This window comes from Oryx dammah, unplaced genomic scaffold (genome assembly GCF_014754425.2).
Source record: "Oryx dammah isolate SB20612 unplaced genomic scaffold, SCBI_Odam_1.1 HiC_scaffold_26, whole genome shotgun sequence".
Lineage (NCBI taxonomy): Eukaryota > Metazoa > Chordata > Mammalia > Artiodactyla > Bovidae > Oryx > Oryx dammah.
Genome location: NW_024070210.1, coordinates 79,187,833 through 79,209,608, shown reverse-complemented (window position 1 = coordinate 79,209,608; position 21,776 = coordinate 79,187,833). Strand labels below are relative to the sequence as shown.

Sequence of the window (21,776 nt, the reverse complement as noted above, 5' to 3'; positions counted from 1 at the left end):
CCAAGAGGAAGAAGAGATGCTGTTCATCTTGGGACTGGAAGCAGTGGGAGTAGGACAAAGAAAGAAGGTTCAGGAACCTTCCTTCGGGTCCCACCTCCTAGGTTGACCATGCCTTCCCCTCCACTTGGCCTGGGGAAGGGGGCAGGGTGGCATCCCTCCTGGAGTTGTCAGCCTGATCACCAAGTCAGGGCTCACAGGGGCGCAGCAAGCAGACAGGAGGGACGGGAGAGGACGTGCTAACCCAGCAGTTCCCCTTGGCACAGCCATCTCCCTCTTTTCTTCATGCCCAGAGGGAGCTACTGGAAGGAGAGGCTGGGGAGAAGGCAAAGGGATGGCGGGAGAAGGCAAAGGGATGGCAGGAGAAGTCTGGCAGCAGCCACGACAGGCTCAGAAGCCAGAGCGCACTGGTTGGGGTTGCGGGGTGCCGATGACTCAGGCCTTGGCAAGAAAGGACAGAGAGGGCTCAACAGGGGATGCTTCTTGGGCTCAGCCCTCCAGACCCTCGGGCTCCTCCAGGTTCCTTCTTCCCTGGCCAGCAGGAAGGGGCCCGGCCCAGCTGCTCTCTCCCCCGCATCACTCCCCGGGTGCAGGAAGAGGCCCTGGGAGAGAAGCTGTTCGGAAGGAGCACAGCCCTGGAGTGGATGGCCTGGATCCCAGGCTCATCTCTGCACTGACTGCGTCACCTCGGGCAAGTCACACATCTCTGAACCTGTTTCCTCTTCTGTCAAGTGAGGATCACATTAACCTTAAACAGTTAGTCATGAAAACTGTGTTCAGTAAAGGAGTCATCATCACACTCATTAGGGTCAAGTGGGGGATGGCGGCAGAGGAGGAAAGCAGTGGTGGGAGCCCATCACTTACCCCCAGATGTTCATGCTGCACTGTCCCCGCCCCTTCCAGCCTGGGTCTCCGGGGCTACTATCCCCCCTCATTCCCCTCCCACCGTCCCCCCCATCCAGGTGAGAAAGTGGCAAAGACTCTGAAGCTGAGCTGAGGACTAAAACGAGAGGAAGAAGAGAGACTGGGGATAGGATGGTGGAAAGCAGAAAGGAAGATGGCAAGAAAAGAGGGTCTAGCTCTTAGCACAGCATCTGGCGTGCAGCCGGTACACAGTATTTGCTGAAAGATGGACTCGGTGCTGAGAAGGAGGCTAGATCAATCTATTGGGTGCCAACAGGAACAAGTCGGACAGAGAGGTCAATAGCTCTGAGAAGAGAAAGGGATAGAAACTTGGAACAAATGAAGCCAGCAACCCAGGAGAGTAGGACCCCGATGCTTCCCCTGCGGCCCCATCTCTCACCCTGGGCTGGGCCCCCCAGATCCTGCTGCTGCTCACAGCCTGTCTGTGGGCACCTTCAAGTCCCCAGGTGCCAGCCCCACAGACGGTTCTCTGCCTTCGTCAGCTCTGTCGGGGGTGGCCTCCTCCTCCCGTTCCTTCTCTGGCTCTGGAAGCTTCTGCAGTTCCGAGTACAGCACCCAGGCATCATGGCAGGACACATACTCCCATCCACTCTCTCGCACGTGGAAGAGGTCCACGGAACCCCCAGAGTAGGCATCACGGCGGGTGGCATGGGCCACGGCGCGGCGGGCCAGGGCATAGGCTTCCTGGGTGCTCATGTCGTAGCGGTAGCTGCGATCTAGCACACCATAGGCGTAGGGAGACCCAGAGCCCACTGAAAAGATATCCCCCTGCAAGAAGGTGCCATCGCTGTAGACATAGAAGAGGGCAGGGCCAGAGCGGTCCCAGCCACACAGGGCCGTGGCCACACACAGATCCAGCCCCCGGTAGCGCGACATCATGACTGATAAAAGTTTGGCAGCACCGGCCACGCTGGGCAGCTGACCCTCCCTCAGTGCCCACAGTCGCAGCTCCCGCTGCAGCACCCGGTACCACGTGACACAGTCAGCAGAGGTGCCAGAGGTGGTGCCCAGGAGATGCTGGTGCACAGGGATGACCTTGCGTGAGGCTGGACACGCCACGTAGTTGCCACAGGAGGACCGGGTGTCAGCCGCAGCGATGACTCCATGACGGAAGCGGAAGGCCAGGGTGGTGGTACCATGGGCCAGCCTGGGGCCGTGCGTCTGCAGGAAGGCTTGAGGGTCCCAGCCTCGGGGCACAGCCCAGCTGCCAGCCTGAGGCAGGTGAGGGGAGGTTTCCTGGGTGTCAGGGGCCTGCCACTTGCACACATCTTCCAGAGCCATCCCTGGGGTCCGGCGAAGGTTGGAAGGAGCAAGGTAGGGATCTGTGAGCTGGGTTGGGTGGAGGAAAAGAGATGGTAAGGAGAAGCTGGGCTGCAGCCAGAACCATACAGGAAGGTGTGTGGCTTCTCCCAAAACCCAAACCAGGCTTTGGGACTGGCTGACAGAGCAGCGCCCTCCCCCTCGGAGGACTGCTGAGGCGGGGACAGGATGAGGCCAGTGGAGTCTTCAGCGCTGGGGAGACGCTGCCCATGACACACCTGAGCGTCACCGGAGGAGTCACCTGTCTGTCATCCTCCAAGCACCTGGAGTTGGGTGGGGGCTGGGTAACTGCAAAGGAAAGGGGGCACCAGTGAAAGGAGCAGAGCTGGGTTCCTCTTGTTTTTCCTGTGGGGGGCACTGGGCACAGAGATAAATGAAGCCCTGTCCCTGTCCTGAAAGGGCCCCCAGCCTAGGGAAAGGTACAGACTAGTCAGTGTAATGGCACAGTCAGACAGGGTTCCCTGGGATGCCAGGCTTTCACTGCTATGGCCTGGGTTCGATCCCTGGTCACAGAGCTGAGATCCCACAGGTCACAGGACATGGCCCCAAACCAAAACAAAACAGAATAGACTGCCATGGACCCCCTGGGGCAGGAGTCCCTGATGCGGGGTTCACTCTTCAGGGGCATGGGGTCAGGGAGCAATGACACTGAGCTTACTGGTTCACCTCATGAGCAACGTGGGGAAAACGAAATGGACCGGGACAAAAACAATAGAAAGGAGAGCAAGAGAGCCTTGTACGGGGCGCCCAGATACCTTCAGAATGACAGAGCTCCGTGGGGCCAGGAAAGGGGGACTGAAACCTGGAGGTCTTTTTCTTCTCTGCTTTGGTGTGAGCATGACCTTCCATCTGCAGACAGTCGTGGCACACCGGACAGCTCTCTGGCAGTACAGCTTCTCTGACTGGTGCTGAAATTCTGAGCAGGCAGCTGAAAGGATCTGTTGGTCCCCTTTCTGCCCCACAGTTCACAATGGCAAGAGATTGGTTTGCAGTTTCAAGGCAGGAGAAACAACGGACTTTGATACCATCATACTGAGTCTGGCCCTTCAGAAAGAGAAACTAGATTGGGGCGGAGTGACAAGCTACATCTACTTCTAGAACCATACGGAGTATATTTTTCTAAATATTACAGCTCCCCCTCTAACCTCATCCTCCAAGCTGACGTGATTTCCTAAGGTATCACTCAAATCCCGTGTCTCCTCTACTAAGAAAACTTAAAGGGCTGTAAGATCAAATCCACCCCAGGTTGGCATTTAAGGCCCCCTGTGACCCAATCCTAATCCATCCACCACAACCTCTTTTCATGTTATTGCCAGCACATCTCCCACCCCACCTCCCCTTCATCTTTTTGAATTTTATCCTCCCAAGTCTGGCTTACATATCACCCATTCTGAAAACTCTACCCAGGTACGGGCCGAGAGAAAAGAGGCTCTGAATTTGAGAAGCAATGGGATCTAAGTGGTATTTAAGGAAATGAATCCAGACCTCCTTGATAGAGCCTTCCTTGACCCCCAAACTCACCCCAATCTATACTGACCACCTTTCTCACCTGTGAACTATAGCACTTATCATTGTTTTCTTCTCCAACACCTGCTTTACTGAGATATAATTAATTTATTTTTGTTTGCACTGGGTCTTCATTGCTGCACATGGGCTTTCTCTAGTTGTGGCCAGTGGTGGCTTCTCTTTGTTGCAGAGCATGGACTCTAGGGCACACAGACTTTAGTAGCTGTACCATGTGGGCTCAGTAGGTGCAGCTCTTGGGCTCCAGAGTGTGGCACTCAGTAGCTGCCCCACAGCATATGGGATCCTCCCAGACCAGGACTCGAACCTTTGTCCCCTGCTTTGGCAGGCAGACAACCACTGGACCATCAGGGAAACCCTATTGAGATATAATTGACATATAACATTATTTAAGTTTAGTGTGTACAATATGATGATTTGATACTTCTGTGTATGTGTCTGTGTATGTGTGTATCGCAAAACATTTACTGCAATATGGATAGTTAACAAATCCTTCACCTCACCTAATTATCATTTTCGTTGTTATGGTAAGAACATTTAAGGTCTACTCTCAGCAACTTTCAAGTATACAAAAGAATATAGTTAACTAGAGTTACTGTGCTGTGAATTTGATTTCCAGAACTTATTCCTCTTATAACTGGAAGTTCGTCCACTTTTGACCAACATCTCCCCATTTTCATCAACTCTGAGCCTCTGACAACCACCAATCTACTGTTTCTAAGAGTTTGGCTTTGTTCAGGTCAGTTCAGTTGCTCAGTCATGTCCGACTCTTTGCGACCCCATGAATTGCAGCATGCCAGGCCTCCCTGTCCATCACCAACTTCCGGAGTTCACTCAGACTCATGTCCATTGAGTCAGTGATGCCATCCAGCCATCTCATCCTCTGTCGGCCCCTCTCCTCCTGCCCCCAATCCCTCCAGGCATCGGAGTCTTTTCCACTGAATCAACTCTTCGCATGAGGTGGCCAAAGTACTGAAGTTTCAGCTTTAGCATCATTCCTTCCAAAGAAATCCCAGGGCTGATCTCCTTCAGAATGGACTGGTTGGATCTCCTTGCAGTCCAAGGGACTCTCAAGAGTCTTCTCCAACACCACAGTTCAAAAGCATCAATTCTTTGGCGTTCAGCCTTCTTCACAGTCCAACTCTCACATCCATACATGACTACTGGAAAAACCATAGCCTTGACTAGACGGACCTTAGTCGGCAAAGTAATGTCTCTGCTTTTGAATATGCTATCTAGGTTGGTCATAACTTTTGGCTTTGTTAGATCCTACATTTAAGTAAGCTCATACATTATTTGTCTTTCTCTGCCTGACTTCTTTCACTTAGCATAATGCCTTCAAGTTTCATCCATCTCATCACAAATGGCAGGATCTCATTGTTTTTTATGGCTGAATAATACTCTACCACTTATATAACACTTTATGCATTCATACATTGATGATGGATATTGTTTTCATATACTGGTAATTGTGAATAATGTGAACATGGGATTGCAGCTATCTCTATGAGATAGTGATTTCATTTCCTTTGGATAAGTACCCAGACATGAGATTACTAGATCATGTGGTAGGTAGGTCTATTTTTAATTTGTGTGTGTGTGGGGGGAACTCCATACTATTCTCCATGGTATGTATCAGTTTATATTTCCACCCATTGCAGCACTGATCATTTGTACCTCTCTTCTTTGAGGTCTCTCTGAATGGGACCTTGGAGCAGAGAACTAATATAAGGTAAAATGGGAACAGATTCTGGAAGGCTTTGAATGTCATACTGAGGAGCTGAACCTTACAGACCATTATTAAGCAAGTAAATGATAAGATCAAGATGATGTTTTAAGAAAATCAACCTGGTACTGTGTAGAATTAATTAGAAACATAGTTTGGGCCCAGAAAAATTAGGAGAATATTTCAGTAATTCAGGATTGAGAAGATAAGAAGCCAAAGGCAAGATCAATTGCAATGAAGAAGGATGTGAGCAGCACTATGAAGGGGGAATGAACAGGATTTGGCATCTATTGGATGTGGAAGACAGGAACAGGAGCTGTCAAATATGAGCCAGGGCTTCAAGCCTCTGTGCCTAGAACAATATTGTCATCCTTTCATGTGTTCATTTGAAAAACATGTATTAAGCATATAGTGGGCACAGAGAAATACCTGTCTTTACAGATTTTTTTTTTTTCCCCTTGCCACACAGCTTGGCTTGTGGGATCTTAGCTCTCTGACCAGGGATCAAACCCAGGGCCCTGACAGTGAATGCACCAAGACCTAACCACTGGACCACCAGGGAATTCCAGAGAAATACCTGTCTTTAAACACTCACAATCCAGTGGGAGATAAATGTATATTTATAACCAGGTTAAGATATAAAAATGCCTTAAGAAAAGTACAGACACCACTAGTAGCAGAGGAAAAGAACCACTGAGAGAAGTCAGAAGGAGGATTAGTTGCTTTGCAGGAGTGACTACAAAATATTATACGCTCAATAAACAGAGGCACTCTGCACTTTCCACACCATCCAAGTGTGAGACCCACGTAAAGATCTTCTGCTTCATTACATTCTTTATTCCGATGGTTGCGTTTGGAAAGAGTTGCCAAATTTCAGCATTAAAAATACAGCACATGCAGAGTCTGCTGGGAAGAGGAGGGCTGAGTTGGGCATCAGAGGAGTGAGGGATTTAGATATTGAGGGATGTTGCTGCTGGAATCCAACAAGGAAGACTAGACATTGACTTCATAGAAACGTAAAGCAGGAGGCAACATTTCATACATTTGCCCACTTCTTTGCTTGTTATAGTTCCCAAAAGGGCTGAAAAATGAAGGTGGGTGGAGAGAGGGAGAGACAATGAAATACAGCACGTTCTTGAATAAGGGCTTGTCTTAGCAAGATTAAGTCAGGAAACCTCTTGGTACATCTTTCTGGAGCCTCAACTCTCCTCCAGGCTCTGAAATGGTAAATTACTATTGACTCAGTTATTCAGGAGCTGAATTGCGAATCCAGTCTGTGAATTAACTGGGCCCTTTGCTTTTCCTTCTTTATTCTTCTATCTGCCTTTTGGGCAATTCATTACTTATTAGAATTTCCACCAGGGGGTGGGAGTAAAGACAATACTGAATCTTAAAAATTGGTTGCTGTTAGAGAACCTGGCTATTGTGGCGATTGATGCTATCAAAAAACAAGAGGCATAGCACTCATGTTTGTTGCGCTTTCTAGCTCAAACTACCGTGGTTTTAGAAACTTCATAGGAAAATAGCCTCAGAGTAGATCATATTTTACCCAGTATTAGAGAGTGCCCTTAAAAAAAATGGCAACTTCAGTCTCATTAACAGACTGCTGAAAAGGTATAGATGTTAAATGTTGCTTGGACACCGGGCGGGGCGGGGCCGATTTACTGCTACCGGTTTAGAACAGATTTTCATCCAGTCACGCCCTTCTCAAAGATGGCCGGCCCCACTTCCCTCCCTTAACCTGACGTTTGCGTTTTCTTCCTATGAATTTGAGGTTAATCTAATCCTGTGTTGGTTACGTGGCCAAAGTCAAGATGTCAGCCACACCCCTTTATAATTTAAGGGGAGTGAAGCCATTTATTTTTTTCCTCCTTGGTGAAAATAATTACTCGCGTCTGGCTCTTGTGTTTGGAGGCGTGGTTGCCAGGACTTGAAATGGCTCCTCCCTGGGATAGATTTAATAGGGAGTGAAGCTGTGACGGCGAGGCGTTGCCCGGTCGCTCTTTGCTAGGCGTTCTGGCAAGCAGTTCCCTTGCCCTTACTAGACATGGCGCTGGTCAGCGTGTTGGAGAGGCCGCTACCGGTGAACCGGCGCGGGTTTTTTGGACTCGGGGGTCGTGCGGATCTGCTGGACCTGGGTCCAGGCAGTCCCAGCGATGGGCTGAGCCTGGCCGCGCCCAGCTGGGGTGTCCCAGAGGAGCCGAGAATTGAAATGCTTCATGGAACCACCACCCTGGCCTTCAAGGTGCAGACACAGCCGCCGCGCCCGGCTGACTCCTGCCCGCCTGCGCCCTTCCACGCTTCCCAGCGGGTCCAGAACCCGCCGTGGCCGCTGCCGCGGCCGCGAAGCCCAGGCGGAGGCTCGGGCCTCTCGCCCCGACCCCGGCAGTTTCGCTGTCTCATTGTCCCGGGAGGCCTCGGTTCTTGCTCTGGCGGGAGCGGGGTGGCGGTGGGGCTGGGGAATAATGAGGGTAAGTGGGAGAAGGATTTCGAGGCTATTTGGATTGATTCCCAGGCGACCCCAGGCTGCTCCTGTCCGGGAAAGAGGCGCCGCAACGACAGTGAACTCTGGCAGAGGGAAGGCTGTTGTGACCACCAAAGGTTTTGGAAACAGTGGCCCGGATAGGTCAGGGTAACTGAAACGTTATGGCTTGAGGAGGAAAGTTGGTGGGAGGAAGCACTCTAATAGGAGCCAGACAATTGAGATTCCTGGCCTACCTTTGTAATAACTGGCTCTGTGATCTTGAGTAAGTCATTCGATCTCATTGAGCCTGTTTCCTCAGCCAGCAAGTGAAGGTAATCTCACCTGAAGCTATTGATGTGAAGCTCCAGTGACATATAAGTGGGAAAATACGTTGTGAAGTATAAAACAGCAGCGACAGAGATGTTCTGGGGTTGTATCGATGCACAAGGAAATGTCAGGGTGATGTTTTTGTGGTCTGATGTGGCCCCTGGCTTGTGTTTTCTCTAATCGTAACAGTTTCGCCACGGAGTCATTGTTGCAGCAGATTCCCGGGCCACAGCTGGTGCCTACATTGCCTCCCAGACAGTAAAGAAGGTGATAGAGATCAACCCCTACCTGCTGGGCACCATGGCTGGGGGTGCAGCGGACTGCAGCTTCTGGGAGCGGCTATTGGCTCGGCAATGTCGAATCTATGAGCTTCGAAACAAGGAGCGCATCTCCGTAGCAGCTGCCTCCAAGCTGCTTGCCAACATGGTGTATCAGTATAAAGGCATGGGGCTGTCCATGGGCACCATGATCTGTGGCTGGGATAAGAGAGGCCCTGGTAAGTTAAGCTGCAACCATGTGACTCTTGGGCTGCCATTACAGAGAGGTTGCATGAACAGATGGATGAAAGAGCATATGTCAATGCTAAGGGTGTGTTGATTAGTTCTCAGTCCTTCTCTTTGTTCAAGGAAGCGATGTAGTGTCGGAAAGGGCACAGAGGTAGATTAGCTGTGTCATTGATTATCCATGTGATTTAGGGCAGGTTGTTTATTTTCTCAGCCTGTTTCATCATCTTATATAGGTTCCATGAGGCAATACATGTCAAATATGCAGTGTCTGGCACATAAACTGTTTTTCCTTCTAGTCTCTCCTGTAAAATGATAAGACGTGCAAAGAGTTGTATTTAAGAATTGGGTAATAGACATAAAAACTCTAATCAGTGCAATTTAATAGAAGTAATGTGAGCTAGATATAAAGAAAAAAAATTAAAAAATTAAATGTGAGCTACACATGTAACATGTGATTTTACTTTTTTCTAATAGATATATTTTAAAAATGAAAAGAAATGGGTGAAATTAATTTTAACAATTGTTTTAATCCATAATAACTAAAATATTTAGGGACGTGTCATCCTTATTTCAAGGGCTCAGCAGCCACATATGGCTGGTGGCTACCATATTGGACAACAAAACCAAGTAATTACTCAAAAGTTAGTCATTTCTCTTCCTTTTTTTCCTGTAGAGAGTCTTTGGCCTAGAAGGGGCCCTTTAGGCCCATCTCTTTTCCTTGCTTGATATAATCACCTCGGTCCCGTTGTCTCTGAAAAGAATTCCTTAACCTACTTTTCTTCCTGGTATATAAAATCCTTGCCAGGAAATTCAGACTTGTATCTGATAGCAGTTCCTCCTCAGCCAGTTTTGAATGTCTCTTTAGTCAAGCTGGTATGCAGCGGGTCACATTCTGTGTAATTTTCCCCTTTGGGCTTGAAAATAGTTACTCTTTCCTCCTCTTGTTTTTGCTTCATTCATTTACCTGCTTGCTTTTTTTTTTCCCCCTAACCTTGTGGCTTGTGGGATCTTAGTTTCCTGACCAGGGATTGAACCTGTGCCCTCTGCAGTGAAAGTGTGGAGGCCTAACCATTGGACTGCCAGGGAATTCCCTCATTTACCTTTCTAAATGCCTAGTTTTTCTCTATTGATCAACTGTAGAATACCCACCACTTTTTCATTTGCTTTGGAGAATATTAGTTCACCCCTCAGTAGAGGATGGATGAGGAGAGACTTAAAAGTGCCTGTGAGAGAGGAGCTCAGTTTGTTACTTTGGAAATTGAGACATTTCTCTTTGAAAAGTGTGAAAGAACAGCTCCATACCTCTTGTGTGGTCTAGGGAGACATTTTGGAAATGTTGTTTTGAACCATTAGCTATTGGATTGGTCCCAGGTGGTGGAAAACAGTGTAAAAGAGTACAAAAGCTGGCCAGCAAGGAAAACCCAGGAAGCCAGAGCTTAACCTAAATTGTCCTGTCTCAGAGACGCCTTCCTGACAAGTTGTCCCATTCAGGATGAGTCAGCCCCTGGCCTCAAGCACACTCAGAAAGGATCCCAGATTACTTCATGTGAGGCTGAATGAGATGAATACCACTTTAAAGAGAACCAGTAAAATGCTGAAAGAATTTAAGGAGGTGGGAAGAATTGCTTCTGATGGGAGAAGCTGGGGGAGGGCTTCTTAGGTAGGTCTCATTTTCCTGGATGTGAAGAAATGAACAAAAGAGAGGGAAGAAGCATGAGGTCTTGTGGGGAGTAACTGGAAGTCTAGTGTAATTGGAGGTGAAGATGTGTGAAGCAGAGTTGTTAGCCAGAGAGCCAGAAAGGGAAATTGGAACTAGATGGTGCACCGGCTTGGCAAGGTAGTGACAGTGGGCCTGCGGAGGGGCTCCACGTTACAACCATCGGAACCTGGAAACTGATAAGGGCCGTACTTTTCTGGCTTATATCGTGATCACCTAAAGAACTTAAGAATCTAGCTCTGTGCTTGTCCCCCACCTAGACTAATTTAAACAGAATACCTGGGTTAAGTCCTTGGCATCTTTTAAAAAATACCTGGAGTTCCCTGGCGGTCCAGTGGTTAGAACTTGGCACTTTCACTGCCAGGGGCCCAGGTTCAGTCCCTGGTTGGAGAACTAAGGTCCTGGGAGCTGCATGCCCTGGCAAAATAAAAAAAAAGACTTCCTTAGATGATGCTGATGCATAGTTATTGTTGAGACCCACTGAATAGGAAAAATATTAGTGATGCATTGACAGAATTTGAAAATACAGAAGGAAGTGGATTGGTGAGTTCGGTCTGTAAGGGAGAACCACTGGAAGTATTTGAGGACAGGAAATTTAAATATGAATTTGGTGACAAAGGCATCCAGCTGGAGAGGTCCAGGGGGCAGATCAAAGTGATAAAAATTTTATTAAGTCTGTGTCTAACTTTTTGTTATACCAGAGGTTGGCTAACTTTTTCATAAAGGATCAAATGTAAGTAAATATTCTAGGTTTCTAGGCCTGTAATCTTTGTCTCAACTACATAGCTTGGTTTTAGCATAAAAGCAGCCCTAGACACTATATACACAAATGGTTGTGGGTGTGTTCCAAAAAAAACTATAAAAATAGGCAGTTGGGGAAATTCCTTCATGGTCCAGTGGTTAGGATTGTGCACTTTCACTGCCGAGAGGGCCTGGGTTTGGGGAGCTAAGATCTCACAAGCTGCACGATATGGTCAGAAAAAAGAAAATAAATTTTTTTTAATAAAAAAAAAAAGGCGGTTGGCCTGGCCAACTGTTTAGTCTATACCAGCACTGTCCAATAGAAATATAATGTGAGCCATACATGTAATCTTAAATGTTGTAGCCATGTTTTTTAAATTGAAAAGGAAAAGTAATTTTAATAATATATTTCATTTAACCTGGTATATCCAAAAGACTATCACTCCAGCATGTGGTAGGTACTAGCTTCATTTCAAGTGTTGAATCACATGCGGCTAGTGGCTACCATGTTGGACAGTGTAGGTTCTTTACAATATGACTTAGAATTCTAGGCTTTATTCTCTTACTGTGTGATAGAAGAGATAGCATACTTGTCCAGATAATATTCCCAGATAGTCTGAACTCTGGAGGGTTAGGATTGTCTCAAACATTATCTCCCACAGTGCCTGAAGTTCTGTGCTTGAAACAGAAGTCATTTGAATTATACTAGGTTTTTGGTTGTACAGAGAAAGACAGACAAGGCAGTAACTGTAATGTGAGGTGAGATGGAGTGGAATGTGTAGAATCCTGAAGTCTTCATATTTAATTTTATTTCTTCACTTTTTTTTTAGTAATTTCATAGAAGTGCTGTTTTCTTGAATTTCTGTTGGTCTCCCTGGGTCTTAAGAGGAAAGGAGAACTGTTGCCTTTAAAGATAAATTAGATGTCCGAAGAGGTGCTCATTGTTTTCTTACTAACCTCATCTCTCTTTCCAGGCCTCTACTACGTGGACAGCGAAGGAAACCGGATCTCGGGGGCCACCTTCTCTGTAGGCTCTGGCTCTGTATATGCTTATGGGGTCATGGATCGGGGTTACTCCTATGATCTGGAGGTGGAGGAGGCCTATGATCTGGCCCGTCGAGCCATCTACCAAGCCACCTACAGAGATGCCTACTCAGGAGGTTCCGTCAGCCTCTACCATGTCAGGGAGGATGGCTGGATCCGGGTCTCCAGTGACAACGTCGCCGATCTACATGACAAGTATAGTGGGTCTACCCACTGAAGGAAGACGGATGTGGCTGCTTGCATTTCTTGGGGTGACTGTTGTTGGTAATATGGGTACAGTTCCCCATCCTCTAGTGGAGGGGTCCCCAATTGTATCAATCACATTTTTTTTTTAATCTCTGGTGCATTGACCTCCATGTGTTACCAGCTGTTAATGAGCTACTGCAGAGGTAATTGTTGGTTTTACTTTGTTGAATGTTAACATGACACTACTCAGCCTCAGCCTGTGTTGCGTCTTTTCTCCACTCTGTCCCTCCTCCAAGCACTTTACAGTCAGATGGGCTGGGACAGTGGGAGGGAAGGGACTGTAATTACAGGAAACAGCGGTGTGAAGACATTCTCTAGTGAATACATTAACATCCCCACTCATGAAGCTAATAACAAAGGAGAAGGAGAGAGAGGCAGGGAGGAGGGAGAGACTTCTTGATTCCGTTTGCAAAGAGATGAAAAGTTGATGAGGTGGAAAGATGCACAGGGCTGTACCAGGCAGAGCTGCCGAGAAAAAAGCTCTCCCCTTGTGCTGGGGGAGGGGCGGCTGATGCCACATGCAGAGCAGAGAGGTGAGGAGGGTAAGCCAGTTGGGAAAGGAAGGCTTTGACCCTGGGGAAAGAGAGGACAGAGAGCTGTGTGTGGCAGCATAGTGACCACCAGCCTGGTGGTGCCTGTTCTGGCCCTGCGGTATGTGTGTGTGGGAGACAGGGAAATGATCGTGGACCTCTAGCCTCCTGGGCAGGAAACAGCACAAAATCGTTCCTGGAGCCTGTGGGTGCGGAAGAGTCCCTGCTGAGAGCAGAGAGATGGCTGATTTGTCACCCCTTGCACTGAGGGGCTTCCCAGGCTATGGTGGCAGCAGATGGCAAGGCCTTCTGTTAAGGAGAAGACAGGAGAGATGTAGGAGGTTGATGGGAGAAACCGTTAAGAGAATGAGGAAGGTGTCAACGCTGCTTTATATGAGTCGGCAAAAAGCAAGAAAGTGGTTGGTGAGGGTGACAGTGGAGTGTCCTCTTCTGAGGCCAGGGGGCTGGGAGGGGTCACTCAGAGATAAGCGAGCTGTAAAGCCTGTTCTCTTCTACTGCAGCCACCTTCCCTTCTTGTACCTTCCCTCCCGCTCAGCCTCGCACAGTCTCTGAAGTCTCCATATTGATTGATGAGGGCTGTCGGCCAGGAACTGATCGAGGCTTGTTAATTGCATTTGTCAAATGCAGGGAAATTGGGAATTAGTGAGACCAGAGAAGGGAGTTTGGAAAACAAATGGTTCTCGTGCCTGAGGAGATTCATTTTGCTGAAAAGTGCCTCCGGAGACCCTGGAGCCAGGAGCTGCCAGTGTGGAGCAGGCCCTGCTCTACAGCCGGAGCAGACAGGAGCCATACCACAGCTCCCTCCGCCTCAGTTCGGAGAGGCCCAGACACAGCTGTCTTCCTCTCACTTAGGACAGTGCTTTGCAGACCTTTTACAAAATTAGAACTCTTTTTAAAATGAACTTAGAAAATCCCAGCCCCTGAACGAAATTACGTCAGATTGAAGTAGAGTTGAAGGGTCCAGCGCCTCAACCACTGAGCTTTCCCCTCCAGCCACTTCTCACACCCTGCTCTCCCCACGCACACATACTCCCTGGTACTTCTCGGTAGGTACCATAGTGAAAGTGAAAGTCGCTTAGTCGCGTCTGAGTCTGCAACTCCATGGATTGTCCATGGAATTCTCCAGGCCAGAATACTGGAGTGGGTAGCCTTTCCCTTCTCCAGAGGATCTTCCCAACCTAGGGATCGAACCCAGGTCTCCCGCATTTCAGGCAGATTCTTCACCAGCTGAGCCACAAGGGAAGCCCCTTGGTAACCTAAGGAGCATAATTTGAAAATAACTGCCCTGGGAAGTAACGTGGAAGGTGAAAAGAGTTGAAGATTGGAAATCCACACTGACCTCAGAGAGCAATAAGACTCCCTGGGTTCTTAGCCCATGAAAGAAAATTGAGTCTGGAGAGAAGAGAGTCTTGAAGTAGGGCTGCCCTTGTCCTGTTGCTATCCCACACCTGACTTGCAGTGGTCTCTGTTCAATTTAACACATATTCTGCACTGGCAGAGTCCTGTTGAGGCAAGAAACACACCCTAGAGTCCTGTATTCTAGCATATCCTTGTTTCTCTGCCTTCCTGGATTTTGGAAAAAAGACTGGCTTAATGGAAGAGATAAATTTGTGGTAGGTTTTCTGGAAAGAGCAGAGCAGAGGTAGAGGAAAGCTGTAAGTCTCTAGACCCAGTGACACCCATTCTATGATGGCAGTTTCTTGCTGCTATGACTGGTAGGGAGCTGGCTTTGCAGTAGTCTGAGTCTCTGCTTGCATGGGGATGATGGATGCTGCACAGCATCGGAGAGATGCTGTTGAGTGGAGTGTACCAGTTCAGGGACTCCCATCAGATTCATTTCCCAATGCAGGCCTCTTGACAAAGGATGATGGAAAAGAAATTGCCTTAAATAGGGGGAAGATTAATTTCTCTCGGCAGTTCCCAGGCGTCCAAGGGCCAGGGCTTTTTAAGTGATGTCTGACAATTTCTCCTCCTTCCACAGATAGCTCAGTAACACCAAAATCTGACTCCTCAGGGTAGGTAATGGGACTAATCTGATTAAATAGGGAGCAAAACACTCTTAGAGGCCCCACGCTTTCTCTTGCTGGCAGGGAATGCTGTGGGGTTGAAGACAGATGTGGCTTATAGCATCACCATACCAGGCAAGGGAGGGCTGCAGGGAGCAGCGGTGCCCTGTGGGGCACATTCTACTCAGTGCCCTGAGTAGAATGTTCAAGAGGGATGGTAAGAAGGTAAGCGAGGACATGGCAGGGAGGGAGGAAGGGCGTAGTTAAAGCAAATCATGGACTGAAGCATAATAGTTACTGAGTGTTCCCTCTTTAGGCAAAACCAGAAGGTCAGTGTCTCTTGATATCCTCCTCAGCTAGCAAATGAGAAAACTGTCAAAGTCATTTGGGGAGTGGAAAGTTACATCCTTTGAGGGGAAATAAAACAACTGATTTATTCTGGTCCATGAGTTCTACATGGTGTGTCAGGGGAGAGAAGCACGAGGTGGGATGGAAGGGTCAGCTGAGAAAAGGGAGGGAATCTGGGGGAGCAATTCCCCCCAGAAGGAGGATGGTGGGGTCAGTGGCAGTTTACATGCATATATCTAATTTGGTGAGTACAGTTAGGTTTTCACTCTTGTTGGTTTTAATTGTTTTGTTAAGAGCCCCTCCCGCCAGGGTTCTAACAGATTAGATGCTTGGAAACTGACCAGTAGCCCTGACCTCAAGACAGAATTAAGAGCTTTATGATTTAAAACATATGTATATTGCAACTAAGCATCTCTGCTGTTTTGGGGATTTTGTTTTGTTTTTTTAAATTCTAGTTTCCCTTTAGGAAGTCAGATCATATTGGGAAAGCTTTAATTATAGCAGGCAAGATGAGAGAGCAAACCTTCATCAGAACTGCCCTGATCAGCAGCTGCTGGCACCTCCTGCCTGACCCAGGCCACCCCCCACCCCCCAGCAGCCAACTGTCCACATCTCTGCAGCACACCCCAGGCCTGGCCTCAGAGCCAAGTTCTGGCTTCTCGGGGCTATGCCCCACTGAAGCAATTCAATAAAAACCATTTCTAAAATGTCCCATTCGCAGTTGTTAATGGGTCAGGCAGAAGAAATTCTACCCACGTCAGCTTCTTGGGTTTATTTAACCCAACTCTTTTCTCCCTGAAGCTCTGCCTCTGAGTTAGGCGCCAAGCCTGACTTGGTGCTTAACCCTTTATAATCCAGACTTAGCTGTCATCAACCATGAAGATCCAATCCAGTTTATTTAAAAGGAAATAAGGCAATGTCAGTTCAACCCCTTCTGATGCCTTCCCTCCCCCCACCCCCACTCCATTCCTCTCAGGCTGCCCCTTCTTTCTGTTCTTCCTTTGCTTGATTTCATGTTTTCTCTCTGCTCCCACTGTATAAAAATTCCCTTCTTCACAGAATCTAAATAAAAACGAATCCATCAATAAACCAAGTGCTGCTGATGGACTTTAATATAACAAGAAAAGGTTATCGCTAGCTTCAGGGTACCCAAAAAGCTGGTATTACAGAGGGAAGCACAGATGGAATGTGAGAGAGGGAGCTAGAAAAAAACTAGACAAATGAGAGAAACAGAAGAGCGACTCCCGGACAGCAAGAGGGAGATGGAGCAAAGAGGAGAGCAAGACGGGGACGGGGCAGAGAAGACGGATGGAGACACTGACGGGCAGAGCCGAACTGTGAATGGAGGGGGGGGGGTCAGGGAGTGGGGAGGGAGCCTCAGAAGGACAGTGATAAAGAGAGTGGGCAGAGAAACGGGGAAGAAGCAAGCGGCGAGAAGCTAATGCACAGTGAAACATGTGCCCCTGGAGACAGATGATTTCTCCAGCCATACATGATGAACGCGTGCCTCTGTGCACTGCCCCTGTACTGTCACAGCCGCTTACATTCTGCAAGAATCTCTGTGTCTACACTGCTTGTGCAAGGTTGCCAAGAAGGTTGGCACTCTCTCAGAACCACCTCCTCAAGCCAGCCAGGTAGATGGGAAAGGAGAAACCTCTCTCATGAGAAGCAGCAGCATAAATGAGGCAGGGTCACAGATTCAGTACCTTTTCTTCCCCCAGTACCTTTTTAACATTTTATTTTTAGGCTCACAAAGGGGTCCTCTCTCCCCTCACCTTCCTACTCCCTGGCCACTCACCTCACAACGTCCATGCCCACAGGTCAGGACAAAGGCTATTCAAATGGCAAGGAGGAAGAAACACAAGCTCCCAGGAAGACAGGAATAGCAGGCACTTCCAGTAAGAAGGAAATAAGCAGGTCCACATGGGAATTTGTGCAGCCCACAAGGGACCAAAATCAAAGGGGTATTTTTATACCTACTGCAGTTGTTTTCCCAGCCCAGCCTCAGCCACCGCTCTCCCAGGGACATCAGACGTGCTTAGCCTTCCCATGCGTAGAGTTCCACAGAACACATCGACCCTTTATTCACAGCAGCTCTTTTGGAGTGGTGATGTGTATTGTCGTCTGATTAGACACTGAGCACCAGGGTTCTCTGGGAGAGCTCATAATCAACTTGTTTCCCTTGAGTCTTGAGGCTGCCCTCTCAGCTTCATCTTCAGAAAAGAAAGCAGTGGAGCATTTAAAACCAGAACAACAGGTTAAACACAGTCCCACGCCTCTAAGTAGTACCTCCCAAAGAGGGAAAAGTCACAGAAAGGTGGATCAGCCTTCAGTCAAGTAGAACCCAGCTGCAATCCTCAGCTACCTTGGCTACACTCAAGAGCATCTCTGTAAGGTCTCATATCGTTTTACGGTATCTGTCTTCCTTTTCAGTTAAGCATTTACTCTACTATACATTTTGTTTATTCCTCTATGGCTGGCGTGGTGCAGGCTGCTTAGTAGAGATAATATAATGTATTTTAACGAAGAAACGCATAAATGAAGGATTTCACTACAGTATCCTAATGTCAGTGATTCTTACCCCTTCTCAGCACTGACTCCTATGTTATTATTGTTCCTCTGAAACATACTATGAAATGTTATTAATTTTTAAAGGAATACAACTTAAAATTACTTGCTTTATGAATCTTTAAAAGACGTTATGCCACCCCCTGCTTGTAAATGACCACAACTGGGGCCATCAGTTCAGTTCAGTTGCTCAGTTGTGTCCAACTCTTTGTGACCTCATGGACTGCAGCACGCCAGGCTTCCCTGTCCTTTACCATCTCCTGGAGCTTGCTCAAACTCATGTCCATTGAGTCAGTGGCACCATCCAACCATCTCTTGGACACTACAGAAAGAAGTTTTAAGAAGCATTCTGGCCCATTCCCACCTTGTCTGTCTTTCTCTTCAAACTGCAGGATTAGTTGCACACAGAATACGATCAGCCCCTGAAGAATTGAGCTGTGGGAATAGCTCTGTACATTATCTCCCTTAGTGTATTTTGTTTTATTCTGTTTTTCTCTTCAATCCATGGACAGAGGCTTAGCCAATATCCAAGCTTGGTTCCTGGGTATCAGGCACCTGAGTGACTTGCTCTTTATAAGGAAAAGACTCCTGGTGAAAGAGAAGAAATTGTATCACCAAGCCCCATGCCCAAAAATGGAGACAAGTCACCTTTCTTTGGGTTTTGGTTTCCTTCAAAATCTAGCATTGTGCCACTTGTTTTTCTTCCACTGCTTAAACAGAATGCTTTGACATCCTAGGTGGTGTTTATTAACTTGTGCTTTGGAATCTTCTGAAGCGTTATAATGGAGTCCTAAAATAAATCATAGAATCCCAGAGTCCTTGAGACTATAACCTTGTTTTGAGAAAGGGTTGAATCTAAATGTTGTTGTTCAGTCACTAAGTCATGTCCAGCTCTTTGTGACCCCATGGACTGCTGCACGCCAGGCTTCCCTGTCCATCACCAACTCCCGGAGCTTGCTTAAACTCATGTCCATTGAGTCAGTGATGTCATCCAACCACCTCATCCTCTGTCATCCCCTTCTCCTTATGCCCCCAATCTTTCCTAGCATCAGGGTCTTTTCCAGTGAGTCAGCTCTTTGCATTAGGTGGCCAAAGTATTGGAGCTTCAGCTTCAGCATCAGTCCTTCCAATGAATATTCAGGGTTGATTTCCTTTAAGATTGACTGGCTTGATCTCCTTGCTAAAGCAAAAAAAAAAAAAAATTATCTATTAAAAAAAATTTTGAAATGCTTGAAAACTTCAGAAAAGTTGAAAGAATATTACAGTGAATACCCACTTATCCTTCACATATGTTCACTAATGTTATTCTGCCATATTTGCTTTATATGTATACATCCATTTACTTATTTTTTTTCCATTTACTTATTTACTGAATCATTTGAAAGTACAGAGATCATGTTACAGAGATTATGATATTTTACCCCTAAATATGTCTCCTAAGAGCTAAGATATTCCCTTACAAAACTATAATACTGTTATCACACTAAGAAATTTAAATGATCATATTATCTAATATCCTGTCTGTATTCAAATTCACCAACTGTCCCAGTCATGTCCATTATACCTTTTTTTTTCCTGATCCAGAATTTAATCAAGGCTCACACATCACATTTAATTGTCATGTCTTTTCAGTTGCCTTTAGTTTGGAATAGGTCATCATATTTGTGTGTGTCTCTTATGACATTTATACTTTGAAGAGCACAGACCATCATGTGTCTCGTGCAATCTGGATTTGTCTGATTCTTTCCTCACGATTAGATTCAGGTTAAACATTTTTAGCAAGAATATTGCCTAGGTGATATTGTATACTCCCCACTGCGCTGCTGCTGAAGGGACATGATGTCAGTTTGTTACATTTCTGATGATGCTGAAGTGTGCCTGCTAGGTTTCTTCTTTATAAAGGTACATTTGCCCTTTGTAATTAACTATGAGTAAATGAATAGTAAGTAGAATGATTATTTGAAATCATGGGAATATGCTATTCTCCCACAGTCTTGAACCCACTGGTTTTAGCATCCACTGATGATCCTTCCTGAATCACTTTTTGCATTGGCGGTTGCAAATGTTGGTTTTTCACATTCTGTCCTTTCTTCTATCTATATTAGCTGACATTGATTTTTCTTTTCCTCTTCCTCCTTTTACTTTGCATTTATCAATCTTTAATTTGTTATGTTATTGAATTTTAATTTTTTTGGTATTTTTTTTCTTTTTTTGTTTTTATATATTCTATGTGAAGAACTGACTCATTAGAAAAGACCCTGATGCTGGGAAAGGTTGAAGGCAGGAGAAGGGGACAACAGGGGATAAGATGGTTGGATAGCATCACCAGCGCAATGGACATGAGTCTGAACAAGCTCCGGGAGATGGTGAAGGACAGGAAAGCCTGGCTTGCTGCAGTCCACGGGGTCGCAAAGAGCAGGACATGACTGAGTGGCTGAACTGACTGAAAGGAAGACATCCCAGCTGTTTATACTGTTTATTTTGCATTTAACAATTCACCAAATCCATAACTTTTTTCTTTGAAAACCTAATTGACTCTCAATCCTGCTACAACTTAACTCCTTTCTTCACTCTTCCTTGAGTACTATGTCCTTCTGCCTGTCTTCCTTCTCTTTTCCTTTGCATTATCTTCCACCTTTCTGTAAACTCTCATTTCTCCAAATCTCAACACTCTCAGACTCTTCCCTCTCAGTGTCTCTGAGGACACAGTCCCAGCTGACTCTGGGATTTCCTTCTACTTCTGTTCTAAAATGCTCTCTGTGTGCTAATGAATGACTGTCAGAAACAGCTTCCTGGCCTCGTGCCAGGAGAAGCTAGATCTCACTGTATGGAGGGGCCCCTTTGGGATCTCACTAAACAGAAACAGCTTAAAATACTAAAGAGATCTGTTTGATTCAAAGCTAAATAAGTAGCTTTTCCTCAATCGACAAGTCATCTGTGAAGTTTAACGTTTGAAATTTCAAATGCTTTAGAATTTTAAACTGTAATTAGACGAAAACGGTGCGTTTTCTCCCTATTCTCATTACCTAAGAGCACAAAAATGGTTTACTCGAACTTTCTACCAAAGATTCCCCTGTGACCATAGCAGGGAAAAAAAGAAAGAAAGAAACTTAAAAAGAAATGACTGGACTGCCTTGGCGGTCCAGTGGTTAAGACTTTCTACTGCAGGAGGCAAGGTTCAATCCCTGGTCAGGGAACAAAGATCCCGCATGCTGTATGGTGTGGGCAAAAAAGAGAAAATGGTTTTCCATCTCAACTCTGATCTTTGTAGAAACACACTCATAATTAAAGATACATCCCAAGGGATGTTGTATGGGGGTTACGAACATTCTATTGATAATCAGAGGGAAGACAGATTTCTCTTTTGTGGACTCAGAACGAGAGCAAAAGAAGATAACATAGCAAGGCAGAGTGGATTGGAATTTAGTCAGAGACTAATGAATGACCAAGAACACAGGCCCTGGAGTCAGAAGACCTGGAGTCAAGTTCTGACTCCACCTTTTAATGAGCTCAGTAACCCTGAGGTATATAACACCTTCCCTCTCTAAGTCTTAGTTTTCTCATTAGTAAAAGAGGCAGTATATTAGTACTTATCTCATGGAAAGTGATGGAAAGTGAAGTCGCTCAGTCGTGTCCGACTCCTTGTGACTCCATGGTCTGTAGCCTACCAGGCTCCTCCGTCCATGAGAATTTCCAGGCAAGCGTACTGGAGTGGGTTGCCATTTCCTTTTCCAGGGGATCTTCCCAACTCAGGGTTCGAACCCTGG

At 46.7% G+C, this 21,776-nt stretch overlaps 2 protein-coding genes across 2 annotated transcripts; one reads left to right on the top strand and one right to left on the bottom strand.

Moving 5' to 3' along the window:
• Window positions 1–1,199: 1,199 nt before the first annotated feature.
• On the bottom strand, window positions 1,200–2,202 carry PSMB11 (proteasome subunit beta 11). Its single transcript, XM_040227242.1, has one exon. The coding sequence runs from the start codon at window positions 2,200–2,202 to the stop codon at window positions 1,333–1,335; it is 870 nt and encodes a 289-aa protein (XP_040083176.1). The 3' UTR covers window positions 1,200–1,332.
• Window positions 2,203–7,288: 5,086 nt separating this feature from the next.
• On the top strand, window positions 7,289–12,731 carry PSMB5 (proteasome 20S subunit beta 5). The gene is made up of 3 exons (XM_040227237.1): window positions 7,289–7,736; window positions 8,472–8,778; window positions 12,221–12,731. The coding sequence occupies exons 1-3, from the start codon at window positions 7,539–7,541 to the stop codon at window positions 12,505–12,507; spliced, it is 792 nt and encodes a 263-aa protein (XP_040083171.1). The 5' UTR covers window positions 7,289–7,538; the 3' UTR covers window positions 12,508–12,731.
• Window positions 12,732–21,776: the final 9,045 nt, after the last annotated feature.